Below are 14,387 nucleotides of genomic sequence, written 5' to 3'. Positions count from 1 at the left end.
ACCCACGTTATAATTAAATATTATTGTGGCAAATTTGTGATAATATCCAATTTCGGGACCTATATTCTTCACTCCCATAATAGCTTGTTTGGAAGGTTGTTATTTTTTTTCCTCATAATATACATCATTCTATTATACTATTTCTTTGATGAAAAAAATGTTTGTATAAATTGTATCATTTACATCAATATCTAGTAAGAAATATTATAATAATGATATGACAAATGACGTTTTATTGAGCCTTATTCCCTCGTGCCTTTTTATTTGGTATGACAAAGTAGTATATTAGGAATATCAATATTCATGTATGTAATTTCTAAATATACAAAGTTAATAAATAAAACAAAATTCTAAAAAGCAAAATTAATAAATAAAAAAAATAACAACACAAGCACATCAATTAAGTCGTAAAATAAAATGAGACTTTTTCTTGCTACGTTGTTTAGTATATCTAAATTAACCAATTTGATCGTCACATAAAAACATATTTTTTTTTCTTTATTATTATAGCATATTTTTATCACAAAGTAGCAATCAAAATAGATTTTTTTTTTATATGTAACCATCCAAACAAGGTGTAATTCGCCATTTTCCCCAAAATCACTTCACAGAAATTTGAAGCTTCTCCGGCGAAACAAAAGTATGTCCGGTTACCCTCACAATCCCTCCGGCTATGGTTACGGCCAACAACCACCACCGCACTCCTCCACTCCATACGGCGGTTCAGCTCCAGTACCACCACAACAACAAGTCAGCTCACCTTACGGTGACCTAAATAAACCTCCGAAGGACAATACCCCACCTTACGGATCGAACCCGTTTTCGTCACTGATGCCGTCGATTTTCCCACCGGGAACGGACCCGACTGTGATGTCTTGTTTTCAAATGGCGGATCAGGATGGTAGTGGTTTTATTGATGATAAGGAATTGCAGAAGGCACTTTCTTCATATAATCAAAGCTTTGGATTGAGAACGGTTCATCTTCTTATGTATCTCTTCACCAATACCAATATCAGAAAAATCGGTAAATTCTTCTTCCCTGTACCAATTTTTTTTTTTTTTTTAAAATGAATGATGTGAGTCGAGAATCACGATATAGGTTCAAATTATAATATATAGTTTCCCCGTTTGGTGTTAGTGGACTAAATATTTGTTAGAGATGAGATATAAGAGATATTTCGCAAAATTAATTGAATCGGACACAAACGGACTTATGTAAAAAATAGTGAAAAATTGATATAAAAAACTAAAACCTATTGAAGATAAAAACATCATGTGATTTTAATTACTTAATATTTTTTGTTAACGAGAGACGATAAATGTGTAGTGAAATTAATCAAAGATATGCTCAAAGGCTAAATAAAGTGAAAATGATTAAATATATATATAGTTTTATACTTTAAGGTTTGTCGAAAATAAAGTGTAGTAATTAGTATATATCAAATATTTAAAAATCTTCTACCAATTGATTATTTCGTTTTAACATATTCTAAGATTAAATTGTTATTTTTTGTACACCATTTAATGGTTAGTATTAAATATTTTTAAAATAAGATTAGCTTAATCTTCTTCTTAAATAAAATGTGATTTTTTGGAGAAAGACAAGAGTGTAGTAAAAAATAGTTTAATTTAATTTTTTTTATAGTAAAATACGAAAGAAAAATGTGAACATTAATATGAGACCTTTGGAGTATTTTGGTTAAAATGGGCACTTGAAGAACGTGTGTTTAGGATTAAAATTTGTAATTAAGGTTTGCTTATTGACTTATGGGGAAAAAAGTACTCCCTCCGTCTCATTTTATATGACATCATTTTTTGACAGTCCCAAAAAAATGTCACATTTTCTTATATTGTAAATATTTTAAAGTAAAATTTCTCGTTTATCCTTGTTGCTTCCATTTAACTTGTAAAGATAATATTCTAATATATTTATGAAGACAGAGAAAAACGAGTTTACTTTTTTAATGACAATTTGGTAAATATTTCAAAGTTTTCATTACTTTTTAAACTTTGTGTCTATCAAATGTTGCCACACGGAGAATTAAAAAAAAAAAGTAGGAAAAAAGGCCTTATAAACGCGTGTGAACTAAAGTACTTATAGATAGAATTAGAGTGGAAGATTATTTGTTAATCCACATTTCATTATTTAGGTCAACTGCTCTGGCTGACATTTCTTCCATGGTTAAAAAACTTGTTTTTCTTTTTCTAATACTAAATAGTTGTATTTCTTTTTATTGTAAAATAATTATGACGTCGATACAATAACCAGCGGCTCAACGTGATTGAGAGCGTAAAGTGAAATTTCGATTCGAGACTTAAAATATAAATAAAATTTATATATGTATTCATCTAAAAATTATTTTTCTTACACTATTTAGATGAATATTATTAGTATTTTAATATTGTTTTTTCAGTTATTAGTTTTATGTAAAATTTTATCAACTCAATATTAAAAAACATCCTTTCAGTGATGCAATTATTATATAAATTGTTAACATAATTATATAAGTAATAAGTTGACAAATATTAAATAAAGATAAGAATTAGAACCATAGGATTTGATGCAAGAAGTTGATGACTTGGTATACCCATTTCAATATGCTTGTAGTAGTTCTTGAAACTAACATTAAAAAAGATTTTGTAATTTACTTTATTCGACACTTTTCACTATTAATTCTTTTTTTTAACAAAGTACAAATGATGCTAAAGTGGATAAAATAATATATTTTAAAAAAAAATTATATTTTTTCCATAAATAATTAATTTTTCTATAGAAATTCTAACACATAACTTATTCTTGATAAAAAAATTGAGCCCCCAAAATTTGGGGCCTAAGGCAAAAGCCTAATTATCCAAAGCATAGAGTCGGCACAAGTCTGTATAATTATACAAGTAGGGTCCAGAAAAGGAAGTGTGTACATCGACCTTATCCATACCTTACTACCTTGGAAAGTAAAGGGGTGAGTCTGATAGATTCTCGATCAATTCACATAAAAGCATTACAAAATGGTTTGAAAAGCATAGTGAATGAGAGTGATGGAACCAACGGAAGAGTGTAGATCAAATGTTATTCCTAATCGCCAATAGATGTATGTAGGTCAACTCAGCATGGAGGTGTGATTTAATACAAAAGGAGTGATAGTTGAGGTATGGAACTTGAGAAATAGTGATAGTTTAGGAAGATAAACAGAACAATGAATAATTGAGGTATGAAACTTGCAAATTGGTTATAAGTAGGGGTATCAAAAGAATATGAAAAATCGATCGAACCGATTCACAATAAAATCGTTGACTTTTATTTAAATGTATAATTGACCCAAAAAATTGGGATGCTTATTTTAATTTATGAAAAACCCCAAAAAAATCTCAAACCGCACCAAGTAACATTAACATGTATGTAAATATATTTTGTTATTAACAATATGTTAAATTTAATATATAAAATGTTTTATAACATTTTTCAGATATAAATATAACATAGGTCCTAGGCTTCTGGTGACTAGAGGACTTTTGGGTCTTTGCTCTTTAATTAGCATTTACTTAATTAGGTTTAAAAAATTAAAAGATATTGTAATAGATACTCCATCAAACAATACAACAAAACCTATGCAAACACTTCTATTAATATTTAAGATCAAACAATACAATAATAAAGTTTACATTCTTGTCTTCTTGGTGAAAAATTAAAATGTTTTTTCAAGTACATATTTGTGAAAGAAATATTTTAATAATAGTCTATTTTGAGTGGTATTTTAAAAGTAATAAAAATCGGAAATTAACAGAATTGTACCGATACCAAAGAGAAACTAATATGATTGGAATGGTTTTAAAAAATTTAATTTTGATTTATATATTATAAAATACCTGAGAAATTGGAATGATAATTTTAAATAATAACCAACTGAACCGTACCATTGACACCCCTAGTGATAGGTTAGGTAGTTAAATAAAACAATGGATAGTTTTGAGGTATGAAATTTGCAAAATAGTGATAATTTAGGTAGTTAAATAGAAAAATGAATTGTTGAGTTATGGTATTAGCAAAAATTGAAGGCATAATATATAAATATGTCCTTTAACTTGGCTTTAAAACACATTTATGCCCTTCAACTTTGAATATGCACAAGTAGACACTTAAATTTGTATAAAGTTGAACAAACAGATACACATGTCCTATATGTCATCCTACATGTCATTTTTTGTCCTACATGGTGTCCTACGTGTATTGTGCCATGTAGGACTCATGTGTTTATTTATTTAAAAGTTGGATATTTAAAGTGTCTGTTTGTGCATTATGAAAGTTGGAGGTCAAAGTTAAAATTTGAAGTCACGTTTAGGATCCAATTTATGTATTATGCCAAAATTGAAAGTCATAATACATAAACATGACTCTTAACATGACATCTATGACCTTTAACTTTGGGTTTACATAAGTAGACACTCAAACTTGTATAAAGTTGAACAAATAGACACATCTTCCTACATGGCACCTTAACATGACAATTTTATCCTACATTACTACGTGAATTATGTCATGTAGGACACGTGTGTTTGCTTGTTTAATTTTATAAAGTTTAAGTGTTTATTTGTGTACACTCAAAATTTGATGACATAGTTGTCCATGGAAGTCAAGTTACGGGTCATGTTTATGGATTATGCTAAATAGAAAAGATGATACTTTAGGTGTTTTTTTACCATCAACTCTTTTCATATAATCCAACCTTTTTTTTAAATGGAAGCAGGTCCCAAAGAATTCACTGCAGTCTTCTATAGTCTTCAGAACTGGAGGGTAAGTTGAAGTTGAATTTCTCATAGCCACCTTTCGATCTATGTTGCTCAGACTCTTAAAAATATCGGCGGATGCATGTCTGATCCTCCAAAAGTAGTGTATATTTTGAGAATCGACGTGACTGCGACAACATTTTTGGAGAATCACGAGCAACATGACTTTGTGCATTTACTTCTTCTCAAATTTGAGAGATGTGTTACTTTATATGCTATATCTTATTGAAAAACTTGTAATATGTGTAGGCAATTTTTGAAAGATTTGACAAGGATAGGAGTGGAAAAATTGATTCCTCTGAATTAAGAGAGGCCTTACATAGCTTGGGATATGCTGTATATGGTCCTGTTTTGGAGCTGCTGGTTTCCAAGTTTGACAAAACTGGTGGACTGAACAAGGCCATTGAATATGATAACTTCATTGAGTATGTTTCCTTAACAATTTATCACTTCCCTAACATTATTTTCTTCTATTTTTACTAACTTTAGCGTTTTCTCCTTTTGTTTCATGGACTTGATTTAGGTGCTGCCTCACTGTCAAGGTAAGCTTCTTTTGTCCCCCCTTCCGTTTTATCATGTGTCTTAGTTTGGCTGATTACATACTTTAAAATCGTCTTACACTAAAAGGTGTATATAACATATCAAAAATACCCTTTATATCTTTTGATGTTAAACATGCGATGTCATTCTTATAAGAAGGTTCATTGAGGATGAAATGAAAATGTTGGTCTGAAGTTTAAGATCGTAAAGAAATCTCAGAATCTTGTCTTTATACAATAACATATCTATTATAATCTCATATGTGTTGTTTGAGGAGGATAAAGTATATGCGAACCTTAGCCCGAGATAGAGACCCAAAAGGTGTATAATATATAAAAAGTACTCTTTATATCTTCTGCTCTTGAACGTGTCATGTTATTCATATAAGAAAGGTTCATTGGGGGGAAAATGAGAATGTTGGTCTGAATCTTTAAGATCACAAAGAAGACTTTTAATTCTTGTCGTCTTACACTAAGAATGACTAAGAGGTGTATGTTCTGATCTTAAACATGTCATGTCATTCGATTCTCACAAAGTCGTGTATATGTGCAGGGACTGACAGAGAAATTCAAGGAGAAGGATATTACATACTCTGGCTCAGCAACATTTACTTATGATTCCTTCATGCTGACTATTCTGCCTTTCCTCATTGCTTAGAGACATGTTCACTTTGCAATTGTTAGTTCGGTTATCAGAAGGAGTCTCTCTATCTCTACATAACATCATCCCGTAATCCCACTTATTGAATTCCACTGAATATTTGTTGTAACTGTCGGCTTACCTTTTCCTCTTGTAATTACTGTTAGTTTTCATTTGTGTTTTGAGACAATTTGTTTCTGACTGTTTGGTTTGTAATATATATTTTCAATTAGTTGGATTGAGATACACAAATCTTGTGAGAGCCATCTTTTTGAAGTGCTCAATGGTAAAATATGTGGTGGTTGTATAGTATTAATTTTATGATATGTTATTTTGATATATTGGTCTTCCATTAGCTACCATGTCCAGGAAAAAAATGTAATAATATGTAAGTTAGGTGTCCGTTACGGGTTCAACCCATGTTGATTGCCATAAATAAAACCTCAACAATCAAACATAGGGGAGTTCAAGAAAATATCAAATCAAATCGACCTTAAGAATCATACATGTAAATTGATGGAATTGTTCGTCCAAAGTCACTCTTCTATAACTATATTCATTCAACATGATCACGAACGAACTCAGAGAATTGCATAAATAGAACTAAACAAACTTACTTAATTGTGGTAGCACAAGTGAGCAAAAGGTCCTGTTGTCTAATTTCACAACTGAGTGGCTGCTGCAAAAATGAAAGAACCGTTAAAAAGAGGATTTGGCAAAAAGTTTGGCGTTTGCATCACTTCATCTTTTCTTCCTTGAAGAGAACATGACAATTCACTCGAGGATCAAACTTTCTAAATTCAAGCTTCGTCTGATTCGTTATAAGAGTTTTGGTCTTCTTCTTCACATAGAAAAATCCAGTTCCAGCAGTTGAAACAAGCCTCACGAATAGAGCACCAGCCTTCTTCTTGTCACCCATTAGCTTATTTGGTAAGAGACAACTGAAAAGAGAATGAAGTTTTAGTTTTCCAGATATATACATATATAGAGCTTAATGGCTGAAACATTAACAATTATAATCATAGATAAGTTTAAACTTCTAAAGAATCTTCAGTTTGGAGATGGTGGTTCTCAATGGTTTAGCTACCCGAGTGTTGATACAACATCAATAGAAACTAACAACTATGCCTCGGTCCCAAACAAGTGGAGGTCGAGTACGTGAATCCTCACTGAGCATGTCATCTCATGACAATTTTTTATGATCACAAAATCTGTCTAATGTCAACCCTTATGACCTATTGGAGCTCGGCATAACAGGCACACCCTGCTACCCTTCACCACTTAAATACTAAGTTTAGCTTGCATGGCATCAATATCATGCAAATACAAATTTAAAGCTACTTAACGAGGTGATGGCCAGAGAAATTTTACTGCTTAGTCAATCATCGTTCTACATTCCAAAACATGCGGACCGGACCATATATCCAAACATGTTTGAGAACTTCTATCCTATGACCATATACAAGAACACACACAAAATAACAAAACAACACCAACATTATAACAAAACTGTTTTCTAGTCCAAAATGAGTTTTCCTCCTTTGAAATGGTAACATACAGGGCCATGCATACACATCTTAGCCCAAATTTGATGTAAAACTCAGGTAATAACTTGTTCTTGCAGTGTGTTCATACTTCTTAGCCACTTCTAAACAATAAACAACAAGTAGAAAAAATGGAAGTCTGACTAACATGATAAAGTACCTATAGTTACTTCACTATCTGATTGTAAGAATTAACAATGAAATAAACCCAAATTCTTTCATCAAACAGGTTAGATACACAATCTAAACAAACACACTTCTAGGTACCATTGAAATCCAAACTATTTGAACAATAAAGAATCGATTTTTCCTACATATATCAAGAAAATTGACAACTCACATATAATTAATGTATTGACTGATTGGAGAACTTTTAAAAATACACTCAAATAATTTCATAGACATTTCATCAAACAGGTTACATACACAACATATCATCTAAACAAATCTGGTTACCATTTGAATAATCAAGAACCAATTTTTCCTACATATATCAAGAAGCAGACACAAAACTATGAAAACCCAAATTCACATTTCCATTCTTTTTACCATTAAAAAAGTTTATCATTGTATTGTATCAGCTAAACAGACACACTTCTGTACCAGGGCAGCTCAACCCCTGTAGCCGTTTAGGCCTCAAAATTACAAATCACCAAATTCAGTTCCATATTCGAACATATATATAATACATATACAATAAATACATACATACATACCTGGGAAGAGATAAAAACCAAACAAATCTGATGAAAAATGTTAATGGAGTGAGAACTGAGAAGGTATAGAAGAATGAACCCTGAGCTTTAAAGGACCAAAATACCCCTGTCTCAAGTTCTAGCCCCGGCCTAATATATTTTACTTTAAGATCTCTTTTTCTTTTTAATCTGTTTAAAAATGAATGACCTTTTTTCTATAATATTTTAAAATCAGTTTTTCATCTGATATGTTTAAGGCCACAAGATGAAAGGAAAATTTTGTATATTTAACCTAACATTAATTTAGAACCACAATATACAAAATTCTTCTTTATATTCTCAAATTCCGTGTCAAGTTAAATCAGGTCATTCTTTGTGAAACTGAGGGAATACTCACTTACTATTATATTTTAATTTATGTGAACAGATGACTTTTGAGTCTGAAAAAAAATTCTAATATTTTAAGTTTTTACTTCTTATGTAATTTTCATATGAAATTTTGTTAGCAAAGATAAAATTTTGAGAGTTTAGATATTATAATTTTTTAAATTGTTAATTATTTTGATTTATTATATATTTTATTCAATCTTTATGTGATATATGTTGTCTAATTTCGAGAGTAAGCTAAACTTTTTTATTTATTTTAAAAATATGTAAGTTATTAATTATTTATAGTATATTTTACTTAATTTTAGATATATATTTTTCTCCTTTTGCCCTGATTTGTATGGAATATGTGAATCTTTTAGAGTGAATCTAATTTCATTTTATTTTTTAAATTTTCAAGCCTTAATTATTGTGTTCATAAAATTTGTTACGTAAATTTTAAATATTAGTATTTGATTTAGTGTAAATAATAATATGTACATAATTTACAAAAAAATATTTATTATAAAAGTTATTGTTTTTAAATAAAAAAGTTTGTAATACTAATTTCTCATTCGATACGCATTTAAACCTTGTATAACAATGTAGCAGCCCAATAGCTTAGCAAGCCCCAAAAGAAAGCCCAAATTGAAATCCTTACAAATACAAAATAGAGTCCCAATTTGGCTTAAACCCCTGCCGCTATTCTTTGTAAAGCAAATTCTTGAAGATTTTCCATGGGAAAGAAGCGGAAGCACACAGAAACAGAGGCTGCGGCCATAGAAGAAACTGCAATAGAAAGGCCTAAGAGAACTCTTTTAGGTTTTAAAGATGGTTCTACTGAAGAAAACAAAGAGACTTCAGTAGTTACTTTTAGAAATAAAGAGAAAGTTTTGGTGACTTGTTCTCGTCGTATTAATTACAGGTTTGTGTTTTTTAAGCTTTTTAGTCAAAAGGGTTGCTGTAAATAATCAAAAAGATTGATTTTTTGTTGTTGGGTTTCTGTGGATTTTAGGTATCGGCATTTAATGTTGAATTTGGTGTCCCTTTTGCCTCACTGTAAGAAGGATAACAAGGTGGAGTCTAAAGATTCTAAAGGTGCAACGTTGAATGAGCTAGTTGAGTTGAAGAGCTGTTCCTCTTGTTTGTTCTTTGAGGTATCCTTGCTGTTTCAGTTTTCTTGCTATAAGATTTGGTGTTACTTGAGCAGCTTGTTACATAGCATACCTCTCTTGTGTGATTTACGGGCTACTACACTGAAGCAAGGTCTAATAGTGGCTACATGTATTTAACTTGTCTGTGCATCCTTGGGATGCCTTTCAATTGAGCTTAGTTCTTTCAGATGCCTTTCAATTGAGCTTAAAGTGATTATCGGGACAGCTACTTTTCGCACTGTTTTTCAGATTTTTAGGATTTAGGACTGTATAAACTCCTCATGCATCGGACAACTATCTAATTCTGTTCTTTTGGTTTGGTTTAATTTGCCCAATATTCCTACTCATGTGCTCTGAATATTTTTTATGTACTGAGAAAAATCAGCCTGATTGAAGCACTCACTGCTACCTTTTTGCATTTTGACTGTGACTTCATATGAAGTTTCAAAGTTCAATTTCTGCTCTTCCCCTCTTTGTTTATTTGATTGGTAAGTTCTGTTCTCTTTTAGCCTTTTTGTTTAAAATAAAGCAAACAAAGCATTTTGTTAAACTACCTGTGCGCCGAAGATGCATATATAATGTGAAGTTTAGGTTACTCCTGAATATAAAAAATAACTGTAGGTTGTTCTTGGTCAAGCCTACAACCTAGTGTCAGTTGGAGTATCATTTGCATTGTATCCTGTGGATGTCTCCAGTTCTAGATGCACCTAATCAAAAGATTAAAACCATAAAATAGTGTGCTGAAGCATTTAAAAGATGAACATACTTCTTAAGCTCGTTGCCAGTGTGGAAATTCATTATACAAGATTATACCTCTTCCATATGCAACCAAATATTCCCATCACCGTTTTCCTTCCCCACCCTGGTGCAATCATCCCAAAATGCACCAAAACAGCCATAAAATTGCTTGTCTTAATGGTCAAATGTTTGGGTTTTTGAAGGACTTACTTTTGGATTATAACCTGGGGAAGAATGAAATATTAGGGAAGTTCATTTTTTCAGGTGGGAGACGGATAGCCTCTTGAAATAACCTCATGGCATATAGCAGAGGCTGTTCGAGTTGTTGCAGAGAATACCATACGCATATCATTTTGGCTAATAGAGGCTTTAGGACTTATTGTTTTAGAAAAATATACTTAACATGTGATTATGGAATTGCCTCTATCTGTTTTGACCATTTCAATAGAAATTCTGCTGAAAGACGTTTCGTTTTTTTATCCTTTAGAAGCTATGGTTTCATTGCTTCTGTTTTTTTATCATTATCCTAAGTTTGCTTTTATATATGTTCCATTTGCTTTTATATATGTTCCATTTTCTTAATTTCAGTGCCGGAAGGGAAAAGACCTCTATCTTTGGATGGCGAAATGCCCCAATGGTCCATCCGTGAAGTTTTTAGTCAATGCAGGTAATCAATTAGATGTTTTTTTATCAATCATGTTCTGATGTTCATGTATTTTTAGTCATTGCAGGTAATCAACTAGATGTTTTTTATCAATCACGTTCTGATGTTCATGTATAATTGGAATGCACTTGAAATTGTTTGTGAAAATTTTCATCTCACTTGTGATATTTTCTTGAATGAGGAAAGGTCCAACTTATTCTGCTTTTCCTTTTGTTTTTGAAGTGCACACAATGGAAGAATTAAAACTGACTGGAAATCATTTGAAGGGTTCACGCCCTATTTTGACTTTCTCAAGCAATTTCGATAAACAGCCTCACTGGAAGCTTTTGAAAGAAATGTTCATACAGGTAGTTTGACTCTGTTCAGAGCATTAATCCTTGTGATAATTCCTTGTAACTAAATGTAGACAGTTGGTTTTTATAGTACATTTTCAGTTTATTACCTATTATGTTTAGCTTAACTTTTAAGTTATTCCGTCGTCCAAGGAGGCTGAAGCTGAAAACCTACTTTTACTTTAATATAGTTTTTTGGTTACTTAAGATGCCATTTTTAGTGAAAAAGTTGGGCTGCAATCATATAACAAGCACTTTCTTCGGTTTCTGCTGCTATTTCTTCATTGAAGCTCGTTGCTTGCAGTGACTCTTCAATGCGTTCTTGCTATTCAAATTAAGTGATGGTTAGAGCATTTTCGTAAAAAAATAAATTGTTCAATCTGATTTCTTTTAGAGGTTGAAGGTTCAAATGCAGTAGTTTATTTGTTTGAGTTGCATTCATTTTCCATTTTTTAATTCCTTTGTAAATATTTAGCTTTCTCATGGCATGATTATTTAACCATCTCTGATGACATTCTAACACATTATTTTATTTTGTTTCATCAGATTTTTGGAACCCCAAAGGATCACCGGAAATCTAAACCTTTCTATGATCATGTAATTGTGTTTTCAATTCTTGATGACCACGTGTGGTTCCGTAATTACCAGGTTCGTTACTACTCATACCATAGTAAATTTCCTGCATTGAGAGCGTTGCTCTGACTTGAAGAAATGAGTTATTTATATGGTCCATCTCTTGCCCATAACAAAGTGTGCTTCAAGTATTTCCCTTTTGTCCTCTGGTAGGAAATTTCTTGGGGTTGGCTATAGGTTCAACCCTCATCCTTCAGTTCAAAAGGATAATATAATTACTCAGCCAATATAAGAGGTTGAGAATTGGTACAGCCAGAAAACGAATATAGAAAGGAACAGAGAGAATATATAGTCTTTTAGTCATAAATGTGGGATAAGTGATACGTGAGATCATCTGATATTACTAGTCCAGGAAGCCAGGGTGTGTAAGTTTTCTACCATTTAATCCACCCTACCACTACACTTGTTTTTGTGGAAGAGGGAGTCCATATTTCTACCCTCAACCTCAAAATCAAATCCTAGTGGTCCATTTGGTATGGGTACAAATTGCATGCCAAGAATCTGCTGACTTATAGGATTTGATATTTTTTATCTGCAAGGGGAAAAGGATGTCTAATATGTGTATCATTCACCTCAAAGCCTTCTGTTATTTCTTTTTTCCTTTGTATTAACAAAGGCTTCTGTCATTTCTTAAGGTTCTCTTTACCAAGTGTTGTAACCTTTTTTCAAATCACTTTGTTGACTCTCTGGAGCAGATATCTTGTCCTCATAATGGAGCAACACAGAAAATAGACCGTGGGGACCTGGAAAAGATGACACTTGTTGAGGTTTGAAATCAAACTATGAATAGTCCTAGAGTAACCATCATGTTTGATATTGAAGTTGTGTAATTATGTATGCAGGTTGGTCCAAGGTTTTGCTTGAACCCAATTAAGATCTTTGGTGGTAGCTTTGGTGGCCCTACTCTTTATGAGAACCCATTTTATGTTGCACCCAATCAGGTAAGATTCATCCCTATGAGCAGAGATTCATTTTTCTTCATGCCGGTTGCTGCTTCCCCTATGAGCAAAGATTTGTATATATTGCGGAAGAACTGACTTCTTAAGTACAGTTACTAATATTTATCTATTAACATCACCACTCCAGATCCGATCACTAGAGAAAAAACAGAAGGCTGGCAAATATGCAAAGAAAGTCAAAGCAAAGGCCAGGAGAAAGATACATCAATTGTCTAATCCTATGGAGGTGGATGAATTTGCCGATATGTGGAAGGAGTGACAAGTCGTTGGAAAACATGAATGGACTCCAGGTCCAGGACAATTTTGTATTGCTAGAATTATGATCCTTTTCGAACATTTTGTAGTAAACTATGTCCTGGTTTTCTCCCCAATTAGAACACATTCTATGCAAAATCATAATAGGGCAGTGTAAGAATGCCCCCTTCTTTTATGGTTGCTGCAATGAGTAGCTACATGCCTTGCCATTGTCAATTTTACTGCATTGTACTTCTTCCCAAGATTGTATTTTAAGGTTGTGTTAATCCACAGAATACATCATGTAGTATTATTGGATTGGTTATGTCTTTTGGGCCCTGAATTTTTCGAACCGAATCCTGCTGCAGACAAAAGCTTGATACTTCTGTGTTCAAGGATATAGGGGCTGACTCATTATTCATCGAGTTTTGAATTGTGCATGTGATTCGTATTAGATCCATAACAATCATTTGGAATCTTGTATTTGTATGATTGGATTTATTGTCTCAAAATTGCCTTAAATGTAGCAAAACCTATGAGCCATGGGTTGCAACAAACTATAAGTTTCCAATTTTCATAGCTAACAAGTTATTCCTTAGAAGTAAAAAATGCTTTTGAATCTTGTAGTCATAATTTATATATCTGTCAGATCACAAATGTATTAAAATGTATTAAAATATATATGTTTTAGTGAAAAGTTAAAACCAAAGAATTACTGAAAATAAAAAAAACTTTTTTAACAAACTAAAAAGTAAAGCAAGGTTTGATAAATTGAAATGGAGGACTATTAGTAATTGTTTGCTACTTAAGTAATAATAATAATATATAGTTTGAAATGGAGAAGTATTAGTAATAAATTATCAACTTAGTTAATGATAGTGAATATTGTATAAGTGATGTATATACATATAGGACTAATAAATTCATAACTCATTGGCAACACATACATAATCTTACTCAATGACCTAGGTGGGTTATAGTGCATTAGTGCTTCATCTTATCAGAGGTTTTAGGTTCAAAACCTGAATACAGAAACATATGAGAATAAAATACACTGCTATAAAGACGTTTGACTAATCCTACATGTAGATTTTAAAAAACATAGAG

General features: G+C 31.8%; 3 protein-coding genes across 4 annotated transcripts; 2 read left to right on the top strand and 1 right to left on the bottom strand.

Annotated features, from left to right (window-relative positions):
- The first annotated feature begins 294 nt into the window (after positions 1–294).
- LOC101259428 (calcium-binding protein CBP-like) lies at positions 295–6,213 on the top strand. The gene is made up of 5 exons (XM_004236534.5): positions 295–1,024; positions 4,743–4,789; positions 5,032–5,207; positions 5,306–5,324; positions 5,875–6,213. Exons 1-5 carry the CDS (start codon positions 643–645, stop codon positions 5,977–5,979), a joined length of 729 nt encoding a protein of 242 aa, XP_004236582.1. The 5' UTR covers positions 295–642; the 3' UTR covers positions 5,980–6,213.
- A 213-nt stretch (positions 6,214–6,426) lies between these two features.
- LOC101259734 (uncharacterized) lies at positions 6,427–8,386 on the bottom strand. Of its 2 annotated transcripts, none has more exons than XM_004236535.5 (2): positions 8,222–8,386; positions 6,427–6,902 (listed from the first exon to the last, which is right to left on the bottom strand). In XM_004236535.5, exon 2 carries the CDS (start codon positions 6,878–6,880, stop codon positions 6,698–6,700), a length of 183 nt encoding a protein of 60 aa, XP_004236583.1. In that variant the 5' UTR covers positions 6,881–6,902; positions 8,222–8,386; the 3' UTR covers positions 6,427–6,697. The 2 variants fall into 2 exon arrangements, with proteins under 2 accessions (XP_004236583.1, XP_025886417.1); XM_026030632.2 differs by lacking the exon at positions 8,222–8,386 and adding an exon at positions 8,055–8,075.
- An 857-nt stretch (positions 8,387–9,243) lies between these two features.
- On the top strand, positions 9,244–13,623 carry LOC101259142 (ribosome biogenesis protein BRX1 homolog 1). The gene is made up of 8 exons (XM_004236533.5): positions 9,244–9,491; positions 9,582–9,723; positions 11,047–11,125; positions 11,345–11,469; positions 12,001–12,102; positions 12,783–12,854; positions 12,930–13,028; positions 13,174–13,623. The coding sequence occupies exons 1-8, from the start codon at positions 9,304–9,306 to the stop codon at positions 13,303–13,305; spliced, it is 939 nt and encodes a 312-aa protein (XP_004236581.1). The 5' UTR covers positions 9,244–9,303; the 3' UTR covers positions 13,306–13,623.
- The last annotated feature ends 764 nt before the right edge of the window (positions 13,624–14,387 follow it).

Source organism: Solanum lycopersicum, chromosome 4 (genome assembly GCF_036512215.1).
Source record: "Solanum lycopersicum chromosome 4, SLM_r2.1".
Lineage (NCBI taxonomy): Eukaryota > Viridiplantae > Streptophyta > Magnoliopsida > Solanales > Solanaceae > Solanum > Solanum lycopersicum.
The sequence above is the reverse complement of the archived record's forward strand: the minus strand, read 5'-3'. Positions and strand labels throughout refer to the sequence as shown.